Below are 22,588 nucleotides of genomic sequence, written 5' to 3' on the forward strand. Positions count from 1 at the left end.
TCTCCCTCCCAATATCCCCCTGAACTCCCAGAGGTGAGCGTGGTGTGAGGCCAAGGCAGCCTTACACTGCATGGAGTGTAGTTTGAGAGAAGGATGCGGGATTCACCTGCCCCTGGAGGGATTTAGGGTGCTCCCCATATTCTTGCACTTCCTGGAGCTCTGGAACCCAACTGGCCCTTCCTGCTCACGGCTGGATGCTCAGCTCCTCTGCCCTGCTCCCAGGCTTTGCTCCAGGCTTATCCCACATCCCATCAGAGGTAAACCAGCTCCTCTTTATCCCCCCCACCAAATCTCCCTGTCTGAAAGGGCTGATCAAACATCTCCACTTAGGAGTGGGGAAACTGAGGCACAAACCAGCTGGGGAGGATCCCAACAACCCCACATCCCTTTCCCCTGCCCTTTCACCCCTTTCACCTGTGCCTGGTGGGATTTAGGGTGCTCCCCATGCTCTGGCCCTTCCTGAAGCTCTGGAATTCCATCCTTGCCCAGAGCTGGTCCTTCCTGCTCACAGCTGGATGCTCAGCTCCTCTGCTCTTCTCCCAGGCTTTGCTCCTACTTTTTAGTCTATTTTTTTTTTCAGTCAACATTTCTTAGTGCAGTTATCACAGACTGCAGCAGGATCACCCTCTCTCCAGCTCCCCCAAAAATTCACGAGGTTACAAAACCAATTCATTTATCCCACATCCCATCAGAGGGAAAACAGCCCCTCTTTATCTCCCCCCACCAAATTGCCTTGTCTGAAATGGCTGATCAAACATCTCTACTTAGGAGTGGGGAAACCAAGGCACAAACCAGCTGCGGAGGATCCCAACAACCCCACATCCCTTTCCCCTGCCCTGTCACCCCTTTCACCTGCCCCTGGTGGGATTTAGTGTGTTCCCCATGCTCTGGCCCTTCCTGAAGCTCTGGAACCCAGCTGGCCCTTCCTGCTCATGGCTGGATGTTCAGCTCCTGCTGCTCTTCTCCCAGGCTTTGCTCCAGGCTTATCCCACATCCCATCAGAGGGAAAATATTAGAGTAGGGAATAAATAAGGGGATAAAGAGGGAAAACAGCCCCTCTTTATCCCCCCCGCCAAACCTCCCTGTCTGAAAGAGCTGATCAAACATCTCCACATAGGAGTGGGGAAACCAAGGCACAAACCAGCTGGGGAGGATCCCAACAACCCCACATAAAGGTCCCATCCTTTTCCCCACTGCAGGAGTGGCCTGGCTCCGGGGGAAAGCCTCTCACAGCTCAGGTTTTCCCTGCAGCTCCTTCCCCAGCCCCGTGCAGGCTGTTCCCTCCCAGCAGGTACTTTCCTAGATTAAAAACCCTGCTCTCATCCCTTGGCCCGGTGCCCCAGAGCCTCGCACTTGTTTTCCCTGACAGCCCCATCTTTTGTTGATTAAAATTCCTTTAAGTGCACCTGCTGGTTAATGCCATGCCCGAGCCAGGGATGCTGTCACTGTCCCCCCCATGGGGCCTTTCTGCCCTGCTCCCTCCCAGCCCTGTGTCCCCAGGTGCTCCATGGCTTCAAAAATAAAGCTAAGAAAATAAAAATGCTGCGGGATGATGGGGAAATGGTGATTTTTCTTTGGGAAGAGAAAGGGGCTGGTGTCAGGGCATGCCAGGCTCTGTCCTCCCCCTTGTCTCCCTTCTCCCACTTGGCTGGGCTCACACCTAGAGGGATGGAGAGCCAAGGGACCCGGGCCAGCAGCAGAGTCGTGCCAGAAGCGCTGCAATCCAAGTCTTGCAGCTCCAAACAAGCAGTGGCACTGACAGAACCCCAAACCCTGCCAGCCTGGGCTGGGCATGCCCGGGACCAGTGAGGATCATCAGTGCCAGGAGCTCTGCCCAGCGAGGGGGAGGATGGCTGGGTCCAGAAAAGGTTTGGAATCCTCTGATAAACCAACATTCCTGCTCCCCTTTGGGATTTCTGCTCCCTCCAAGAACTGTTGCTCTTGTCCCAGATTGCAAGGCAAGATGGATTCTGTTTTTGTCTTCTGTTCAGTGGGCAGCTTTCCTTATCTCTTCCACAACCCCTCCTCCCTGCAGGAGGGATAATTATTATTATTATATCAGCAGATAATTATTATTATAATATTATTATCTACTGATAATAGGCTATTGAATGTCACTGCATGGCTGATAAGAACTACAGCATCCCATTGGGAGATGTGAGCCCAGAGGGAGGAGCCAAGCATTCCTACCCAGATATAATCTGGAGATTCTGGAACACCAGCACAGCTTCTCCACTGGATTGCCCAGAGGAACAGCAGCTGCCTCTTCTTCCCCTGGATCTTCAGAGGCAGAGACTGCACCTTTCTCCAGGATCCCTGCTCCAGCAGAACCAGCCCTGACACTGCAGGAGGGCTGAGCCACAATTCCAATGGGACTGCTGCCAACAGCCTGACCCACAGGGTGTCAGGTTGGGTTCTGACTCTGGCAGTGTTGATTTAGTGTACTGCATTGTTTATTTTATCTTTTTATTTTCTTCCCTACTAAAGAACTGTTATTTCTGTTCCCATATTTTTATCTGAGAGCCCCTTAATTTAAAATTTATAGCAATTCAGAAGGGTGGGGAGGGTTTCCATTTTCCATTTCAGGGGAGGCTCCTGCCTTCCTTAGCAGACTCCTGTCTTTCCAAACCAAGACAATCCCTGACAGGACTCGGGGCATGCAGGGCATGTTACCCCAACCAGCACCCCCTCTCAGGCAGCCCTGGCCCCCAGCAGGGTCCCTGTGATCCATCCCTGCCACAGCTGGCAGCACCACGGGGCTCTCCCCAGGGCTCTGCAGCCCAGCAGGAAGCGAAGCCTCCTCTGGAAAGGCTCTCTCCTCTCTCTGTAATTGCTCTTTGGCCCTCTGCCACCGATCACTCCCATTTGGGAATGTTTTCTTTCCAGTCTCAGGGCTGCTCTTCAGTTCCCTCGCTGGTTTTACCCATGCCAGCCTCTTCCCACACCACCACTCCCAAATAAAGGAGCTCGTGTTGTTGTCAAAGGTGGAGCCCCAAAAGAGATGTCAGATCTCCAGAGGAGGTCTCAGCTGCACCCCTGAGCTCCTGGCAGCAGTGATTTGGAGCACCCATGGTTGTGCCAGGTCCCTGCAGTTCTCCAAGGGCTCCGGGAGAGTACAGCCACCAAAAGGGTGTGAAAGATGAACCCTGGAGTCAGGGATAGGGCAGGGTGGCCCACAGAGCTCAGCAGGACCATCCTGGTGCCCCCTCTGAGACCAAGGGTGGCCCCAGCAGTGCTGGTGTGGCCTCCCTGCTGGACAGAGCTGGGGGCAGCTCTGTAGGGCCTTCCCCCAGCCAGGGGTGTCACAGGGATGTCACAGGGATGTCATGGGGATGATTCTGCCCTGGGCTTTCCAGTGTGGGCTCCCCTCCAAACCGTGTGGGAAAACAATGAGCTCAGCCACAACATGGAATCCCAGAATCCCAGACTGGTTTGGGTGGCAAGGGAGCTTAAAGCCCATCCAGTCCCTCCCCTGCCATGACAGGGACACTTCCACTGTCCCAGGTTGCTCCAAGCCCCGTCCAGCCTGGTCTTGGTCACTGCCATGGATCCAGGGGCAGCCACAGCTGCTCTGGGCACCCTGTGCCAGGGCCTGCCCACCCTCACAGGGAATAATTCCTTCACAAAATCAAACTTAAATTTCCCATTTTTGGCTTTAAGCCACTCCCCGTTGTCTTCTCACTCCAGTTCCTGATGAACAGTCGTCCTCTCTCTTCCCTGTAGCCCCTTCAGGTCCTGGAAGGTTCTCTGAGGTGTCCACACAACCTTCTCTTCTCCAGGCTGAACAGCCCCGTCAATCCCACCCTGTGTCCATAGGAGAGGTGCTCCAGTTCCTTTATCAACCTCATGGCCTCTCCTGGACCCACTCCAACACTTCCACATCCTTTTAATGGTGGGGAATGATCCACGAGAGCTGGATGCAGCATTCCAGATGGGCTCTCACAAGAGCAGAGCAGGGAGGAAGAATCCCAGGCAGGGCCAGGTGGTGCTGGGGAAGCTGAGGGTCTCCAGTGCCACCCCCAGCTCTGTGCAGCTGCACTGGAGCTCCCCAAGGGCTCCTTTGCCTCCTTCCCACTGCAGTACCAGGGTGCCCAGGGCCTGAGCTGGTTGATGGTGGGTTCTGCTCAATGACAGTGCCAGGGCTGTCCCCCCTCCCTCAAGGTGATCCAGGCAATGCCATGGCCAAAATTCCCATTCCGACCTCCAGGAACACCCAGGGCTGGCACTGGACTCTGTGGGCATGCAGAGGGCAGTGGAATTTTACTTTATGTCAGAACTCAGTGCTTCCCTCTGGGTGTCCGTAGTTTCCAGGACCCCGCTGTGGGGCTCTGAGACCCTGGCACACAGTCCAGAGAACCTGGGGATTTGATTTTGACCCCTGGAGCAAATTGCCAACTTTGTATGAGGACCTGAAAGTCACAGAGGTTTGAATGATGTAATAACAAAATGATCACAGGGTGAAAATGTAGATTTTAGGATTTTTGGTATGGGGGTTATGGGGACAAAAAAGGAAGAATCTGGGAGTGTCCAGCCTTTTTCCTTCTTCTTGGTCTCCATTTTCTGCAGTGATGTTGGCACTTTGGGATTGGTTTAGAGCAGAAGTGCACTGTCTAACATAGGTGATAGGTATTGGGAATTAAGTGTAAATATGTTATACGTAGTTTGTAGTATAAAAGGACAACACAGAGTGCCTGTGGCTGCCCTGCTGAGCAGATCTCGGCTGGGCAGAAAGAAAATTTTATAGATAAGAATTAATAAACAACTTCAAGACCAAAAAGTGAAGAGCTCTGACTCGTTCTTCAGCCGTGCAGGCTGAAACAGAGACACCCTGCACATCTCGGGGCAGCAATTAACAACCAAAAACCTGATAACTTTAAACCTCACCCCCAGCCCCTGCTCATGAATTCAACCCTGCAAACCCAAAAACACAGCTCCAAAAACTCCTTTTTTCCCACAAAATACAGGTCTCGTTCTCCATGGAGAGCCAGAGGCAAGGAAGCAGGAGGCAGGAGGGGTAGGGGAGCTGACTCAGCTCATGGATGACTTTATTGGAACTCTACACATTGGACAGGCATGCGCACAGGACAGACGGACAGGAGTAGTATTGCCTTGGTCACAGAGATATGGAACAGCGTTGGAAGGACCCTGACCCCTCCAGGGATCCCCACACCTCGCTCTCCTATTGCTTCCATCCCCATCCCTGCACCTCAACCCCTCCTCTAGCCCCCCCCCCCCATGCCCCTGGGACCTGCACCCATGGGAGAGGGGCCATGGTGGCACCGGAGTGGAGCCTTTGGCACCCCAGAGTGGCACCCAGAGCAGAGCCTTTAACACTCTGGAGTGCCACCCTCTAGTGGAGCCTTTGGCACCCAGAACAGAGCCTTTGGCACCCTGGGTGGAGCCTGTGGCACCCCAGAGTGGCACCAGAGTGGAGCCTGTGGCACCCAGAGTGCCACCTTCCAGTGGAGTCTTTGTTACCCTGGAGTGGCACCTGCAGTGGAGCCTGCGGTACCCTGGGGTGGCATCCAGAGTGGAGCCCTTGGCACCCCAGAGTGCCACCCTCCAGTGGAGTCTTTGTTACCCTGGAGTGGCACCCAGAGTGGAGCCCTTGGCACTCTGGGGTGGCACGCAGAGCAGAGCCTTTGTCACCCTGAAGTGGCACCAGAGTGGAGCCTTTGTCCCCCTGGAGTGCCACCCTTTAGTGGAGCCTTTGTCACCCTGGAGTGGCACCAGAGCAGAGCCTTTGTCCCCCTGGGGTGCCCAGAGGAGGTCCCAGTGTCCGTGTGACGCTGGAGGGGTCAGGGCACGGTGCAGAGATGTCCTGGTGAGCAGCTGGATCTCCAGATGTGCAGGGCGAGGTGCAGCCAGAAGCGTGGGCGAGGGTGGGGGGCAGCCCAGGGTTGCAGGGGCAGCGTGGCCATGGCAGGGCTGGCACCAGGAAGGGGAATGGGGCTGTCCCCAACCTCCCCCCAGCCCTGCTGCTCTGTGGCACCTCTGGGGGGGACCCAGCTGCCAATACCCCCAGGAGATGGAGCTTTGGGGAGAGAAAGCTCCTTGGGAAGGGCAGCCCGGGGGGAATGCATGTCCCAGCTTTGGGGAAAGCATCCCTGGGCCTTGGGGAGGACATCCCTGGGGAAATGCATGTCCCAGCCTTGAAGAGAACATCCCTGGAGCTTAGGGAGGGCATCCCTGGGGGAATGCATGTCCCAGCCTGAGGGAGAGCATCTCTAGGCTTTAGGGAGAGCATCCCTGGAGGAATGCATCCTTCAGCCTTAGGAAGAGCATCCCCTGGCCCCAGGGAGGGCATCCCTGGAGGAATGCATCCTTCAGCCTTGGGGAGAGGATCCCTGGGCCTGGGGAGAGCATCTCCCATGGGAAGAGCATCCCTTGGCCCTGGGAGAGCATCCCTGGAGGAATGCATGTCCCAGCCTTGAGGAGAGCATCCCTGGGCTTTAGGAAGGACATCCCTCAGCCCTGGGGAGAGCATCTCCCTTGGGAAGAGCATCCCTGGGCTTTGGGAAGAGCATCCCTGGGGGAATGCATCCTTTAGCCTTAGGAAGAGCATCCCCTGGCCCCAGGGAGAGCACCCCTAGAGGAATGCATGTCCCAGCCTTGGGGAGAGCATCCCTCAGCCCTGGGGAGAGCATGTCCCTTGGGAAGAGCATCCCTGGAGGAATGCATGTCCCAGCCTGAGGGAAAGCATCCCTGGGCTTTGGGGAGAGAATCCCTGGAGGAATGCATGTCCCAGCCTTGGGGAGAGCATCTCTGGGGGAATGCATCCTTCAGCCTTAGGAAGAGCATCCCTGGCCCCAGGGAGAGCCTCCTTCCACCCTGGGGAGGGCATCCCCCAGGGAAAGCATCCCTGGCCAGGGCAGTGCCTGCACCAGCTGGGGCTCAGGAGAAGGTGACCACCTCACCCTGGGGGTAACTGGAAGCAAGGGTGTTGTCCTGGCAGGAATCTGCAATTAAAGACATAAACATTAAACACAGAATTAGAGATCTGTTTCCATGAGGTGTGTAGGGGGAGAAATAAGAGAGGAAGAGGGACACTGAGCTTCCAGGGGACCCCAGAGTAACCACAAAGTAAAGGGGCCTTTTTCAGAGGGATAAAACGCTGCTGTTGCATTTGTAAGTCAGGGAAAAATGGTTTAAAAAAGCCTCAGGATGGTGGCAGAGATGGAGACTTGGGAAATGATTCTCCATGAGAAAGCATGCATGGAATCAGGGTGATTTTAAGGGTATAAATGAAAAGCAGGGGGAAAGCATCACCCTCACCACATCCCTCTCCTCCCAGAAAGCTGCTCTTGCCCAAAACTTCCCAAGCCAACCCCAAAGCAGATGTCCCAAAGCCAAGCCTGGTGCATTAATCTCTCAGTGTTTTTTTCCTCTCCCTCTCTCCCTCTCATTTGTTATCATTGAATTAATTATCATTGATTGGAGCTCTGAGTCACCCCCCTCCCCGCCTCTCCCCATGTGCCAGGGCCCAGTTTCCAGGCAAGGGGCTGTCAGGCAGGGAGACAGCTCCTGATCCACCTGATAAACCACGAAATTCCGCTTTAAACCTCAGCCCCAGCTCCTGTTCATGGGTTTGACCCAACACATCTCCAAAAACTCCTCCTTTCCCACAAAAGAAAGGTTTCCTCCATCCAGCATCACTGGGTGAGAAATGGCCCAAGCATGGAGGCTTTTCAAACCTCATTCCCATAAAACCCCCAGGGATGAAAGGAGTTTTCCTCCTGGAGCTCCCCACCTCCAAAGACAAATCAGTTTGGGGACTCAAGAAAATCTCCCTGCAGCAATTTGGGGACCAGCAGCTGCTGAAAAATACCCCAGCTCCTGGTTCAGTCACTGCTGCAAGCAGCTAAAAGCTCTTGGCAGGGTTTGTGTCCTGCTAGAAACATTCCCCATCAGGTCGATTGATTTACCAGGGGCACGACTTGGCTTTTAACTCCCATCTCCTCCTCCCTGCTCAAAGCCATTTTGTGTGTGAGCTTGAGACCTGCTGCCCACAGCCTCCAGGGACCTGCCTTGGAAAGCAGCTTTCCAGCCTAGGAAAGAAATTAGCACCACTAAAAATAAATAACAACAGCCCAGATTTTTATTTTTTTGTCCCCCAGAGCAAACAGCCCTCCTGTCTTGGCTTATGGGTACCAGCTCTGCTCTCACCCTCAGTGATGTGCTACCCTTTCCTCAAGCCTATTTTGGGGTGCAGATCTGCCACCAGCCTCCACAGAGTGCTGCCCTGAGCAAGGCAGGAGGTTTGGCACAGCCTGGCACAGCCTGGCACAGCTCAGCCCCAAATACCCCCAGGTTTGCTGTGCTGCTCCCAGAGCCACCCCCCCCAAATTTCCCCTCATGAGGAGCTCACCCAGTCCTGCCCTCCTGCTTTGAGCATCTCCTCAAACAGCCTGAAGTGCTGCTGGGAGGGCTGCCAGCTGTGCCAGCTGTGCCAGCTGTTCCAGCTGTGCCAGCACAATGTTTGGGTAGGTCTCACTCTGCTCTGCTCTGGCACAGCAGCCCTGAGGACGAGGATTTGGGGGTGTTGGGGGATGAGCATCTCAGCAATCCCCATCCATGTGTGCTGGACCCAGAACCCCCCAGGTGATCCCCCAGCCTGGGCAGCTCAGGTGAGACCCCACCTGCAGAGCTGCCCCAGCCCTGGCTCCAGCATCAGGAGGATTTGGAGCCAGGCTGGGAGAGCTGGGGGTGCTCACCTGGAGAGGAGAAGGTTCCAGGGAGAGCTCAGAGCCCCTTGCAGGGCCTGAAGGGGCTCCAGGAGAGCTGCAGAGGAGCTTTGGAGAAGGGGGAATAGCATCCCACTGTCAGAGGGCAGGGATGGATGGGATATTGGGAATTAGGAATTGTTCCCTGGCAGGTGCGGAGGGCTGGCACGGTCCCAGGCACTGTGGCTGCCCTGGATCCTGGAGTGCCAGCATGAGGGGCTGAGCAGCTGGATGTGAAGGTGTCCCTGCCACAGCCAGGAGCTGGAAGGGATGGAAATTCAAGGCCCCTCCATACAAACAATTCCTTGGGAATCTGTGATTAACTGCAAACCAGGACACATTCCCTGCTCCACGGGTGAGGGCAGTCCCTATAAACACTCAATGTCATCCTGGATCCTTCTCATCTCACTGCCTGCAGAACAGATCCCTACCCATCCGTCCCTTTCCATCCATCCATCCCATCCATCACCACCACCCCAGCATCATCCCATCCCATCCCATCCATCCATCCATCCATGGATCATCCCGTCACGTCCTGTCCCATCCCGTCTCCATCTCCATCCCATCCCATCCATCCATCCATCCCATCTCCATCCATCCCATCCATGGATCCATCGTCTCGTCCCATCCCGTCACATCCCATCCCATCCATCCATCCCATCCATCCCATCCCATCCATCCATCCCATCCCATCCCATCCCATCCCATCCCATCCCATCCCATCCCATCCCATCCCATCCCATCCCATCCCATCCCATCCCATCCTAGCCCCAGGTCCCCTTTCCATGCTGCCATGCCCCACAATCACTGCAAACTCCTTAATGTTATTTTTTAAAATCCATTTTAGGGCTTGGGCAGGAGCAATTGCACTCCTGTGGATTTATGCAGTATTTTGGGAATAAATCCAACAACTTGGCTTTCTCTTGGTGCCTTTACGCTGGGCAGGAATGTGAGCAGGTCCCTGCCCCTGCCTGTCCCACACAGGAGGAAGTGTCGCCCTCTTCCCAGGAGCTCACAGATGCTTTCTGAGCCCCCATTTACCTTTTCCATGGGTAAAACCTTGGGCTCAGTTGCCCGGGTGGGGATAAGGAAGTAACAGACTGGGAGCTGGGAGGCTCCTATTTATAAGCTCCTCTGCATCCTATTTTGCATCTGCCTCTGCTCTCCCCGCTCCTCCTCAGCACGGGCAAGCCATGGGGTTGCTATTTATTTTCTGTTTTCCTTTATTGTCATCAAATAAGCAGCGAGGATTTTTCCTGGCAGAGCTGGGGAAGCCAGGAACAGGCTCCTTCTGGGTAGAGCAATTACTCTCCTGACATCTTCACCTCCTGCCCGCCTGCCTGACAGGCCTTTCTATTTCCTCAGCTCTCTCAGGCATCTCCCAAGAAACAGAGCAGTTGTTGCAACAATAAAAATTAATACTTTGCAAGCAAGCTGGGATCATGGTGCAGCCTCCACGCAGTGCTGGACTGAGAGTGTTCCAGGGGGAAAAGAGAAGGAAGGAGCTGAGGTTGGAGCAGGGAACTGCTCCCAAGTCCCACTGAGCCAAAGGCTGCTCTGGTTTGGCTCCTTGCACAGGGGTGGGTGGTCACAGGGGCTCAATCTCAGTCCCAAAGAGGGCAGAGGAATGTGAGGAGCCCACCAGGGCCGCCTGGTGTCACCCAGCACCTCTGGAGTGTTCCATGCCAGGCTGGGCAGAGCTTGGAGCAGTCTGGTCCAGAGGAAGCTGTCCCTGCCCTTGGTCCTTCCAACCCAACCATTCCATGACTCCATCATCTCTGGTCCTGTTCCCACTGCTAAGCATCACATGTGTCCCCATGGTGGGGAGAGGGACAGGGGGCACTGGAGCTCTGTGGGGTCTCACCCTGCTGAGCAGCCCACTGTCCCTGTGAGGGTGGGCAGGCCCTGCCAGAGCAGCTGTGTCTGCCCCTGCATCCCTGGCAGTGCCCTAGGCCAGGTTGGACAGGGCTTGGAGCAGCCTGGGATGGTGGAAGGTGTCCCTGCCGAAGGCAGTAGCTGGAATGGGATGGAATTCAAGGTCCCTTCCTACACAAACAATTCCCTGAATCTGTGATTATATTTGCACAGCCCTCAGGACACATTCCCTGCTCCACAGGTGAGGGACATGTTCCTATAACACACCCAATGCTCATCCCTGGATTCCTGCTCAATCTCATTGCCCTGCCAGGAACGAGACCCAGCACAGCCATCCCATCCCATCCCATCCCATCCCATCCCATCCCATCCCATCCCATCCCATCCCATCCCATCATCCCATCCCATCCCATCCATCTCCATGTTCCCTTTCCATTCTGCCATGACCCCACATTCACTGCAAACCCCAAATGTTATTTTGTTTAAAATCCATTTTAGAACTTGGGCAGGGGCAGTTGAACTCCTGTGGATTTATGCAGTATTTTGGGAATAAATCCAATAATTTGGCTTTCTCCTGGTGCCTTTAGCCTGGGCTAGAACGTGAGCTCCCAGCAGATCCCTAAACACAGATAAGTCCTGCGAGGATATTCAGGGGAAGTATCGTATATTCCTGCTCTATTCTTATCCTCCTCTCCAGGCTGCCAATTTTGGCCACTGCTTGAGATAAAAACCTGGCCTCCAGAGATATTTACAGGTCTGCTCTGATCCACTACAGCTCCTCTTCTAATCTTACCCAGGGATTAACCTGTGCAAAGTCGCCCCCAAAACCTACCCAGACCCCACCTAAAAATAACAACAAGCTGTTTTCTCCCTCTGCATCCCCCAAATCCTGCTCAGGAGAAGGCGGGGAGGAAGAGGGACAAGATGCGATGGGTTTTTCAGCAGTTTGGTGCCTCCCACTGAAATCCCTCCATCTCCCTTTCGGGGCTGGGCTGTTTTAGAGGAGCTTTTTGCACATTAGTCATCCCTTCTCCAGGGTTGCATAACGCCCCAGCTAAAAATTGCATCCTGCCAGCTCCGTGGCAGCTCCTGCCCAACCCTCCTGGCTCTGCTGGGGATCAGATTTTGGGGGGTCCACCAAGGGTTTTCCACCCCAAGCAACCGCTCTGGCACTGGAGCTGAGGGGGCAAAGGCAAGCATGGGATCTGCTGGGATCTGTGGCTGCTCTGGGTTTAATTCTCTACCTCCAAGAGACTCAAACCCCAAAGTCTGAGCACCTTCATCTGATCCTTCTGCAAAACCAGGGTTTCATACCTGGCTCATCCCCAAAGTCAGCTAATGACCTTGGATAAAGCATTTATGACCCAAACACCGCTGAAGCCATGGCCTCTGGCAGGGACTGGGGATATTCCAGCTCCTCCTGCTTCCAGAGGGAAGGATGAACCAGAGAAGCACCTGCACAGTGCTGCTGTTCCCAGCTCTTTGCCCAGTTCATGGAATTTTGGGGGATTCTTGAACCTGCCCACGATCAGCACCAGAGCCCAGGATGGCCCATCCTGAGCACAGGATGGATGCAGCTCATCCCAATTCCTCCCCAAATCCACAACAATTGTGCCTTCAGCACCAGCTCCTGCCATCCATCCCCAAAATCCAGCCCAAGGCACCAAAAGAATTTGATTCTTTCACCTCTCTTCTGCTTCCCTTTGCCTCCTGCACAGCTGGGACAGGGAGGGAGGGAGGGAAGGAAGTAAAAAAGAAAAGAAAAGGGAAGAGAGAAGAAGAAGAAAGGAGGAAGGAAGGAAGGAGGAAGGGAAGGGAGAAGGGAAGGGAAGGAAGGGAAGGAAGGGAGGGAAGGGAAGGGAAGGGAAGGGAAGGGAAGGGAAGGGAAGGGAAGGGAAGGGAAGGGAAGGGAAGGGAAGGAAGGAAGGGAAGGGGGGAAGGGAAGGGAAGGGAAGGGAAGGGAAGGAGGAAGGGAAGGGAAGGGAAGGGAAGGGAAGGAAGGGAAGGGAAGGGAAAGGGAAGGAAGGAAGGGAAGGGAAGGGAAGGGAAGGGAAGGACAAACTCAGAGAGGCTTGGATATGTGCTGGCTGCTCCTCCTGGCAGCTCCTTCTCCACACCAAGGGAAACTGAGGCACAGGAAACCTGGGGTGGAGCAGGAGGGTCCTGGCTGTGGGATCTCCCAAAATCTATCCCAGCTTCTTTCAGGTGCAGGGACCATGGAATCACAGAATCCTTCAAGTTGGAAAAGAGCTCCAAGATCATCAAGTCCAATCTCACCATACCCTGAGCACCAGATCCAGTTTGGCCATGATGGAGGGGAAGGCTCTGACCCCAGAAAAGCTCTTGGGGCACTTTGCTTTTCAAACACATCCAAATCTAAGCTCTCCTCCCCAGAAAGGTCCCCAGGCTCCAGCCCTGACTTGCTCAGAGTGAGAGAAGAGGCCAAGAGAGCACCAAGGGGGATTTGAGAGCAGGGCTGGACACCCCAAACCAGCCCCTTGCACCCACCCAAGGCCCAAACCCCTCCAGGGAGGCTAAGCTGGACAGAACTGAAATAAGACAGGGACAGAAGGGTTTGTTCTAGTTCAGGAAGACACCTGAGATCATCCAAAATCATCCCAAAACACGATACAGGTGAGCAAAACCCAGCAGTGCCACAGGGAGTTTGACTCTCCAGTCTCACCCTCCCAGGGATGGAGAGAGCCTGGCTCAAACCCAGCTCCCAGTCCTGCGGGAATGCTCTGGAATCACCACCTCACATCCATCCCAAACAAGGATTCATCCCCCATCTATTGAGGCATCATTTTGCTTCAAATCTCTCTCTCAAATCCACACCAGCAGCAGCTTTGCCAGGGACCTTTATTCTGCTTGCCACCACTTCCCAGCTCTTCATGGGAGCATCCATACCTATTATCCCATCCTCTGTGTGCTCCCTGACCCCTCTCCCAGGGCCCTCCAGCCTCCAGGGGATCTCAAGGCTGGTTTCCAAGGCCCTCAGGCCCATCCTGAGGTTAGAAGGAGAAAGAATAAGTAGGATTTAGGCAGAAAAAGGCACAAAACAAGAGGGGAACCACTGCTGGGCAGGGAATAGAGGTTTATTCATCTATTGCCTCCAGAAACTTGAGGCTGCTTTAAAAAAAAAACCAAACAACATAAAACCTAAAAATATATGAATTCAGCCATTCCCAGCACAATGAGATATAATTTCATGAGTCAACTTGTCCTCCTTGTGTTTCCACCACCCTTTAGCCCAACACAAATGGCCCACGGGAGGGAGGGCTTGACACCAGAGGGAATTGCAGGGTTTATTTAGGATGAATAAGGTTTCAAAGGGGGGGAAAACCACCTCAACACCTCCTCCAGGGACTGCCCATCCACATGGACACCAGACAAGCTCAGTGGAGACGTGATGGAGGAACTGGAGAGGGGGTCAGAACCAGCTCCTGGGGGATGGAGATGTCCCAGCTGGGGCTGCTCGGCGTGGTGGGGAGCAGAGGGACCCCCGAGGTCCTTTAGAGGATGGAGGGCACGGGGGAGCAGGGGTGCTGCAGGGAGCAGGGGGAGCTGCAGCGGGAGGCCAGCGGAGCCCGGCGCGCCGCTCCTCCGTCAATGCTGCTCAGGCTCCGCGACTTTCCACAGCCTCGGGACAGAAAACAGACAGGTTAGAGCCCAGCAGCCTCCTGCCCAAAGCTGGCAGCACCAGGCTGAGCCCCACAGCCCCGAGCAAACCCCTTAAAAAAATTCAGGAAGGGAGTTTTGGGGACAAGCAATGCTCAGGCTCCGCGACTTTCCACAGCCTTGGGGAAGAAAACAGGTTAGAGCCCAGCAGCCTCCTGCCCAAAGCTGGTAGCACCAGGCTGAGCCCCACACCCCGAGCAAACCCCTTTAAAAAAATTCAGGAAGGGATTTTTGGGGATAATCAGGCTCTTGCAGAGCTTCCCACGCCCTTCACGGCCAAATCCAGGGCTCAGAGTCATCAATGAGAGACCAAATTGCTCTTGGAGGGTGTTGGATTTTTGTTTCCCAAATTGCTCTGAATGAGGAATGAGTCTGGGGATTTTGTGGGCTGAAGCAGACGGGGGAAAAGCAGCAGAACTCAAACAAATATGGGATTTGGAAGGAGTGATTCCCCCAGCTCTGGTTTTTACACCCCTGTAGCAGCAGGCTGCTGCTGACACCTTTCTGTGTGCAAAGGAGCAGGTAGACATGCTCATTCTTTTCCATTAGAAATTGCATTAACGAGCAAATATTTCTGTTTCTTTAAGCATGGGGACACTTCACACTACCCCAAAGAGCCAGGAATTTCTCCAGCTTTTACTGAACAAGGAAATGTTCTCGCAGGTCAAAAACCACTTTTCTTGCTGGGAAGACACAAAGTCTTTGCACTGAAAATTGGATTTTTAGATCCACAAAGCACCACTGCTAAGGATGAGTCTGTTCCCTGGATCTGCTGCCAAAACATGGAAAATTAATGATGCTCCCAGCTGTGATGTGCCCAATGTCCCTGTGCCTGGACCTTCCTTGGGAGCACCTGGCTGAGCAAACCCAGCCAAGCCTGAGCCTTCCCAAGGCACCAGCGAGATCCAGGGAAAGCAAGGAGCAGGGAAGCAGCCTTTGTGTGGGGGGAGCAGAGGGAGGCAGCTCCTGACAGCAGAAAAACAAGGTGATGGATGGCTCCTTCAGCAGTGCCAGCCTTGGAATCCCTCCCTGTGTCCCAGCCCAGGAGTTTGTGGCACATCTTTGGGCTCTGCTGGTCTGGGTTTGGATCAGGGAGAAAGACCCACAGCGAAGCAGTCCCAGCATCACCTCACACACCCCCAAGGAGGTGCTGAGACAGGAGCATCACCTGGGAAAGGCTCCAGAGCTCTCACTGCCTCTGCAAATCTGGGGCTAATCCCCTTTATTAGGTTTTCCCAGCCCCAGCAGGGATTCTCCTACCCCAGCCCCCGAGGACACTCAGCTCCTCCAGCTGTGCAGCAGAGGCAGGGCCAGGGGGCAGAAGGACCTGCCTAAACCTGTTGCTGACTCCAGCACAGCTCTCCCTCCCTGCAGTGGAAGCGGGAGCAGCAGCAGGCCTGAGCAGAAGAGCAATTTCCTTATTTATTCTTGGCAGGGATCCACGCTGAGAGAGAGGAGGGAACAAGCACAGCCCTGAGCTGGGGGGAGCTGGGAGTTTCCCACCCACAGCAGCTGATGCAGAGACCACCCTGCTCCCCACAACACTCCCAAAAACTCATTTTTCCTTCTCCTTGCTCTTTTCCCTGGGTGTGCTGAGCTCTTGGAGGAGCTCACGCATTTCCCTGAGTGTGGGAAGCAGCTGTGCTGAAATCAAAGTGGTCCCTGAGAGCTTGGGGTAACTCCAGGACCCAAACAGCCCCAACAGGAGGTGTTATGGGGTCAGGGATTGGTGGGAGCTGCCAGCAGGGCCCTGATGATGGGTTTATGGGGTTTATGGGGTTTATGGGATGGGCTTTGCCCCTGGCTCCAAACTCTGCATAGAAAATTCAGGTTCAAAGAGGGGTCAAAATCCCCCTGCTCACTCTGATTAAGTCTCAACCATCACATTTTGGGGCAGATCTTCACAAAGATGTTTGATTTCCCCAGAGACCCTCTGCAATGGAGCACCAGGGGCAAACCTGCCCCAAGCCCAACGCTTCATTCTCCCCATCAGTTTATCCCAAGCCACAATTGCAGGAGCACCTGGGAAGGACCTCAAGACTCAGTTCCTCAGGGTTGTTGTGGTTTCCCACCACACCCAGGGCTGGATAAAGCCACAAGTGGACAAGGGGGTTGTACTCTGCTAATTGTCACAGCTGATAAACACTGGCACTCAGCTCCTGTGGGGTTGGGGACAGACAGAGGCCTGGCACTCAGCTCCTGTGGGGCTGGGGACAGAGCCCTGGCAGTAAGCTCCTGTGGGGTTAAGGACAGCCAGAGGCCTGGCACTCAGCTCCTGTGGGGTTGGGGACAGACAGGGGCCTGGCACTCAGCTCCTGTGGGGCTGATGACAGAGAGAGGCCTGGCACTCAGCTCCTGTGGGGCTGGGGACAGGGGCCTGGCACACAGCTCCTGTGGGGTTGGGGACAGAGAGAGGCCTGGCACTCAGCTCCTGTGGGGCTGGGGACAGAGGCCTGGCACTCAGCTCCTGTGGGGCTGGGGACAGACAGAGGCCTGGCACTCAGCTCATGTGGGGTCCTGTCCTTGTGCAAATGTTGGCTGGTCCTCAGTCCCCCCCAGCCAGGCAACTCCAGGGGATGTTCCCATGAGTGTTCCCAGCTTGATCCCATCCCACATGCTCAGGCCATGTGGGAGTCACAGCCCTGCACTGACACCAACAGTGAAAATCAGCTGCACCATGCTCTACAGAGACAAAAATTGCTGCTGTGCCATGTTAATAAAGCAGCTGGAGTGTTTTAAGACACACACAGATGTGGCATTTGGGGCCATGGGTTAGTGGCCAGGTGCTGGGGGGAGGTTGGACTTGTAGAGCTCTTTTCCAGCTCAGGTTCCACCCTCACCAGTCTCACTGGCTGGACTCTCCCTGCCTCCATGTCCCTCCACCCAAGCAGAGAACAGGGCTCTTGTGCCAAGGCAGGTGTCTGACCCAGCAGGACACGTTTTTGGGAAGTGCTGGGCAGGACCCCAGTGCTGAGGGGACATAAAGGCTCTGAAGCCATCCCTGGCAGCCAGGGAGCAGAGCAACACCACTGCAGGCAGCCACAGGAGCAAAAACACATTCCCCACAGGAATCCACAGCCCAATCTGCTCCAGGCTCAGGTCCAAGGGCAGGAGAAGCTCTTCTCTCTGAGCTGCCCCAACAAGACCAACCCCAAGTTGGGGTTAAACCACAATGGATGCTGAAATCTGCAGCTCATTCCCAAAGCAGCTCCCTCCCCTGATTTCCACAGCTTGCACAGACACCAGTACCTGTCCCAGGATCTGACAGATGGCCATCTGAGAGTCGGGCTCAGAACCAAGCTCATCTCAATTTGCAGAGCTGCCAACATCCCAGTACCAGAACAAACAGCCTCAGCAGGAGATAAATCAGGACCCAGGCAAGAGGAGCCTCTGCGGCTCCCAAGGGATTTTGGCTGGAGGCTGCTTCACCCTCTGATCACCTCTGGTCACCTCTGGTCATCTCTGGTCACCTCTGGTCATCTCTGGACACCTCTGGTCACCTCTGGACACTTCTGGCCATCTCTGGTCACCTCTGGTCAACTCTGGTCATCTCTGTCCATCTCTGGTCACCTCTGGACATCTCTGGTCACCTCTGGACACCTCTAGACACCTCTGGTCATCTCTGGTCACCTCTGGTCACTGCTGGACACCTCTGGTCATCTCTGGACACCTCTGGTCACCCTCTGGTCATCTCTGGTCACCTTTGGCTATCCCTGGCCATCTCTGGTCACCTCTGATCACCTCTGGCCATCTCTGGTCACCTCTGGTCATCTCTGGTCACCTCTGGACACCTCTGGTCACCCAAGGCCAGCCCTGACCTCCCAGGACAGCCTCCCACCGTCTGTCCCACACCCAAGCAGGACATGGGCACTGAGGTTCCCCTTCCCAAAAGGTCTCAAGCACCTCTGGAGCCCCTCTGGACAGCAGATCCAGATTTCTTCAGGTGCAGCATCATTCCAGCAACATGGGGGTGAGTGACCCGTGCACAGCTTCTGTTTTAAATTGTGAAAGGCACTCTGAAATTTGCAGGGGAGACCCCAGAACACCCCAAGAAGCATCACCACAGTGCCCTTTCAAAGAGCTGCTGTGCCACCACACAAGGATAGAAATCTCCTGGGATGGGATTTGCGAGTGCGTGAAAGCAGCTCTGGATCCTCAGCTCTCAGAGCTGCTCCACTTCTCCTGGCTTCAGTGGGACCAGATTCAAATGCCTCAGCTGAAGCCTGGCTCCAGCATTTGCTGAGGAGGAAAATCAGCTCTGGTTTCATCTGTCTCCTCCATCCCTCCAGCTCAGCATTCCCCCTCCCAGTCTGGAGTGGGACTAAGCCTCTCTCCCCTCTCCACATTAACAGGAAAAGGCACTTCCAGGGAAAAAACATCAGGCATTTCCAGCAGATATTTGATGGCACCCCAAGGATGAGCAGAGCTGTTCCTCTCTGTCCTCTTTCTGAGGCTGAGCAGCAATGCCAAAGGGAATCCTTGATTTCCCAGGAGGAAACAACCAACTTGCTCCTACTACTGATAAATGTGATTGCACCCAAACACCTCCCTGTGTCCCATCAAAAGGAACAAACCCTTCAAAGCTCCTGGGGAGCAGCTCAGAGATGCAACACATCATCCCTGCTCCTGCCTGGTCCCAGCTCCCTGTGAGCAACGGGCAGCACTTGGTTCCAGGGAGGTAGAAGTAGGTCAGTTCTGCAGCTACAGCATCCCACACCAGCCTGGACACACAAAACCCTGCACAACTGGGAACCTGAGCTGTGCCCTAAGAGTTATCCCACCAATCCAGGGTGCAGCTGGGTTTTGGGGCTCTGGATTTATCCTTTCTGGGGCTGGAGTGCTGAGGGATGGGCAAAGGAGCAGTGATACCACTGTTGGGAAAGATGAAACAGGAAAGCCTTATAAATATGATTGCCTGGCAAAAGATTTTGAGAATATAGAAACTATAAGCGAGATTGAAATGAAAGCAAGCTTTGAGATACCTCAGTTACTGAACAACTGGAAAACAATGGTGTGGCCAGCTGAAGGTAATCCCCTTTAGATGAAACAACACCCTCTGCTTGCAGACAGGCCCAAGGGTCAGAGCAGACCCTACAGCTTGGCAGAAGGGGCCCAGAGAGGAGTTTTTAGGGTTTAAAATGTAACACAGTGTGGTGATGTAATGATTCTTATAGACTGTATGGAAATGCTATAGGATTTGTATCTTGTACTGGATTGGTTAGTGAGAATTAGAATATTCAGCACAGAAGAAGATCTATGGTATTGTAATGGGAACCTCGCTCTCTTACCCCTTTTACTCTCTTACCCTTTTACCCTCTCATCCTCTCTGCCCCTCTCCTCTCTCAGTCCTGCTCCAGCTGTGGCTGGCAGCTCCCAGCAGGGCCCTGCACCCAGGCCCTTTGCAATAACCCACAAGTTCCCAGCCCTGGCTGCAGAGATCTCTCATCTCCATCCATCTCCCCGATGCTCCTACAGACCAGGTTGAAGAAGATTTTGTTTTGTCATGGGAAGAAGAGTTTTGTGTTTTCCTGACTCATCTCCCCCTCAGTTTCCTATGGAAAACCTCAACACTTAGCACAGCTCCTGTTCCAAGCCCAGAGGAGCCTTTCTGGCAGCCCAGAGCTGCTGGCAAGGCAGCGCTGACACATCTCAGCTCCCCACGCTCGAACCCACCAAAAGCCACCACAGGGGAGAGCAGGGAAAAAGAGTCTGGGTTTTCTTTTTTTCCTACTGAAAACTGTTTGGTCACCTTCAGTCACCACCTCATCATGTCCCCAGGAGAGATGTCCCACACACAACATCCAGAAATGAGGGGTTGAAACCCAGGGAGAAGAGCTGCAGGGGGAGAGGTTGGAGCACTGTGCCCTCAGGGAGGGCAGTGCAGCCAGCACGGGGACACAGACCCCAAAGAGGGGTCACAGAACCCAAATGGAAATCACAGACCCCAAATGGGAGTCACAGACCCCAAATGGGAGTCACAGACCCCAAATGGAGGTCACAGACCCCAAATGAGAGTTACAGACCTCAAATAGGAGTTACAGACCTCAAATAGGAGTTACAGACCTCAAATGGGAGTCACATATCCCAGATGGGAGTCATAGACCCCAAATGGGGGTCACAGACCTCAAATGGGAATCACAGACCCCAAATGGGAGTCACACACCCCAGATGGGAATCACAGACCCCAGATGGGGGTCACAGATCCCAGATGGGGGTCACACACCCCAAATGGGAGTCACACACCCCAAATGAGAGTCACAGATCCCAAGCAGGAGTCACAGACCTCAAATGGGGGTCAGACCCCAAATGGGAATCACAGACCCCAAATGGGAGTCACAGACCTCAAATTGGGGTCACAGATCCCAAGCAGGAGTCACAGACCTCAAATGGGAGTCACAGAGCCCAAATGGAGGTCACAGACCCCAAACAGGGGTGCCTGGGGAGGAGAACACTGGGGAAGAGAACAAAAAATGTGGAGCCAGCACGGAGAGATGTGTTGGGTGGAGGTGAAGCAGATGGAGGGGCAGGAAGATGTGGGTTTGGGGAGCAGAAGACAGCCAGGCAAGTGGATGGAGATGAACCAGTCTTGGGTCAGCCCAACAAATCTACACTCAACCTCCACGTGTCCTGCTCACACCTCCAACCATTTTACCTTTCTGGATGCCTCCATCTGCTGCACAGGAGAAGTCCCCCGTGGCCAGCAGGAAGCACGTGGAGGATTTCTTGTTCTTGTCGCGGGTGCTGGAGCGCCGCATCGGCCGCTGCTCCTCGTCCATGGGGGACAGCGGCTGCTCCTCGTCCGAAAGCACCACGTTGGCCTCCCCGTTCTGCTTGGAGTCTGCAGGGAGGGAGGGAGGTGCCACAGAGCCATCAGCAGCTGGTAAATTGTGAGAGTCTGTCTGAATTTTCCCTCATCTGCCTCACAAGCGTCATTTGGGGACCACTGAAGAGAAGACCCCCCTGTCACAGACAACTTGTATGAAAAATCCTTTCCTTAGGATTTTTCCTCCTGAGAAGCTGGGAGGCCTTAGGAACTAAATGTAAACAATGGTTATCTGCTGCTGTGCAATGCAACAGGTGCATCTGTGATTGGTCTCATGTGGTTGTTTCTAATTAATGGCCAGTCACAGTCAGCTGGCTCACACAGAGAGTCCGAGCCACAAACCTTTGTTATCAATCCTTCTTATTCTATTCTTAGCCAGCCTTCTGATGAAATTCTTTCTTCTATTCTTTTAGTACAGTGTTAATATAATATATATCATAAAATAATAACTCAAGCCTGCTGAAACATGGAGTCAAATCCTCATCTCTTCCCTCAACCTGAAACCCCTGTGAACACGGTCACAGCCCCCTGTCCTCTCTGTAGGAGAAAGTCACACACACCAAAGGCCCGAGACCTGAGCACAGTGCTAAGCTATTGTTCACAGGTGTTGTTTGCTGTATGCTACACTGAGCCCAGTGAGAATAAGAAGGGGGCACCAAGGCCTTTTTGCAACAACAGCCTGGGAAGCTGTCCCACCTCTCAGCCTGGCTGGACTTCTCCTGAGTTTCAGGTGATCCCCCCACAGAAGACCCTCACCTGTTTTACAACCGCCGTGACAGACAGACTGAGATGTAAGGAGCCTCTCCATCAAGGACTGAGACATGAAACCCCCATGTGAAAAGGCCCCTCTGCTCCTTCCAAGGACTGGGACTGAAACCCCCAACCCAGGGGAGGTGTGAGGGGGAGGCAAGCTGACCAAAGCGAGATGTTTGCCTGCAGGTTGTGACCACTGGACCAAGAAAACAATGGCTCTCATTTACTGCTGAGAACATGGACTACCTGTTACATCTATTCCTTATTGTATCTGTTTCCCCCTGCTTCGCAATTTCCAATAGAGTTATCATAATAAAAACCTCTGAGTTAGCTAGAGATTTTGAGATCTCCCCGACAAAACAGGCGGATCCTCGACTGGACCAAAGGACTTCATCTCTATGTTTGGTAGCTATATCCCTCTCTCTCTCTCTCTCTCTCTCTCTCTTTCTCTGTCTTTTCTCTCTCTTTCTCCTTTTTTCCTCTCCCTTAATGCCTCTATCACATTTTGCTGTGGCCATTCAATAAAGGTGCATTTGTTTTGATTATCACTGCAAACCCCCTGTGCCGTGTTGGTTCTTTTTGCACCCTGAGATCAATCCACGAACCATCACAAACCCTGTTCATAAGGATGGATCATGACACAAATCCACAGCACAAACTGCTCAGGGTGGCCAGGAGGGGCTGGTCAGAGCATGCAAGAAGCAGAAGAGCAGGCTGCAGGTGGCCCAAAGCAGCA

At 54.1% G+C, this 22,588-nt stretch overlaps 1 protein-coding gene across 4 annotated transcripts in view; it reads right to left on the bottom strand.

Annotated features, from left to right (window-relative positions):
- Positions 1–5,015: 5,015 nt before the first annotated feature.
- The window catches only part of KCNC4 (potassium voltage-gated channel subfamily C member 4), a 28,070-nt gene continuing 10,497 nt past the window's right edge, over positions 5,016–22,588 (bottom strand). For 2 of the 4 annotated variants that reach the window (XM_064732888.1, XM_064732885.1), the window contains exons 4-5: positions 20,929–21,114; positions 13,150–14,238 (exon numbers count right to left, since the gene is read on the bottom strand). In XM_064732888.1, the coding sequence (XP_064588958.1) occupies positions 14,111–14,238; positions 20,929–21,114 (314 nt within the window). In that variant the 3' untranslated portion in view covers positions 13,150–14,110. Of the gene's footprint in view, positions 6,960–13,149; positions 14,239–14,290; positions 14,396–20,928; positions 21,115–22,588 lie in introns of those variants that run through there. The other 2 variants (XM_064732886.1, XM_064732887.1) reach the window with 2 other exon arrangements.

The sequence above is a fragment of the Zonotrichia leucophrys genome, chromosome 26 (genome assembly GCF_028769735.1).
Source record: "Zonotrichia leucophrys gambelii isolate GWCS_2022_RI chromosome 26, RI_Zleu_2.0, whole genome shotgun sequence".
In the NCBI taxonomy this organism is placed as follows: Eukaryota; Metazoa; Chordata; class Aves; order Passeriformes; family Passerellidae; genus Zonotrichia; species Zonotrichia leucophrys.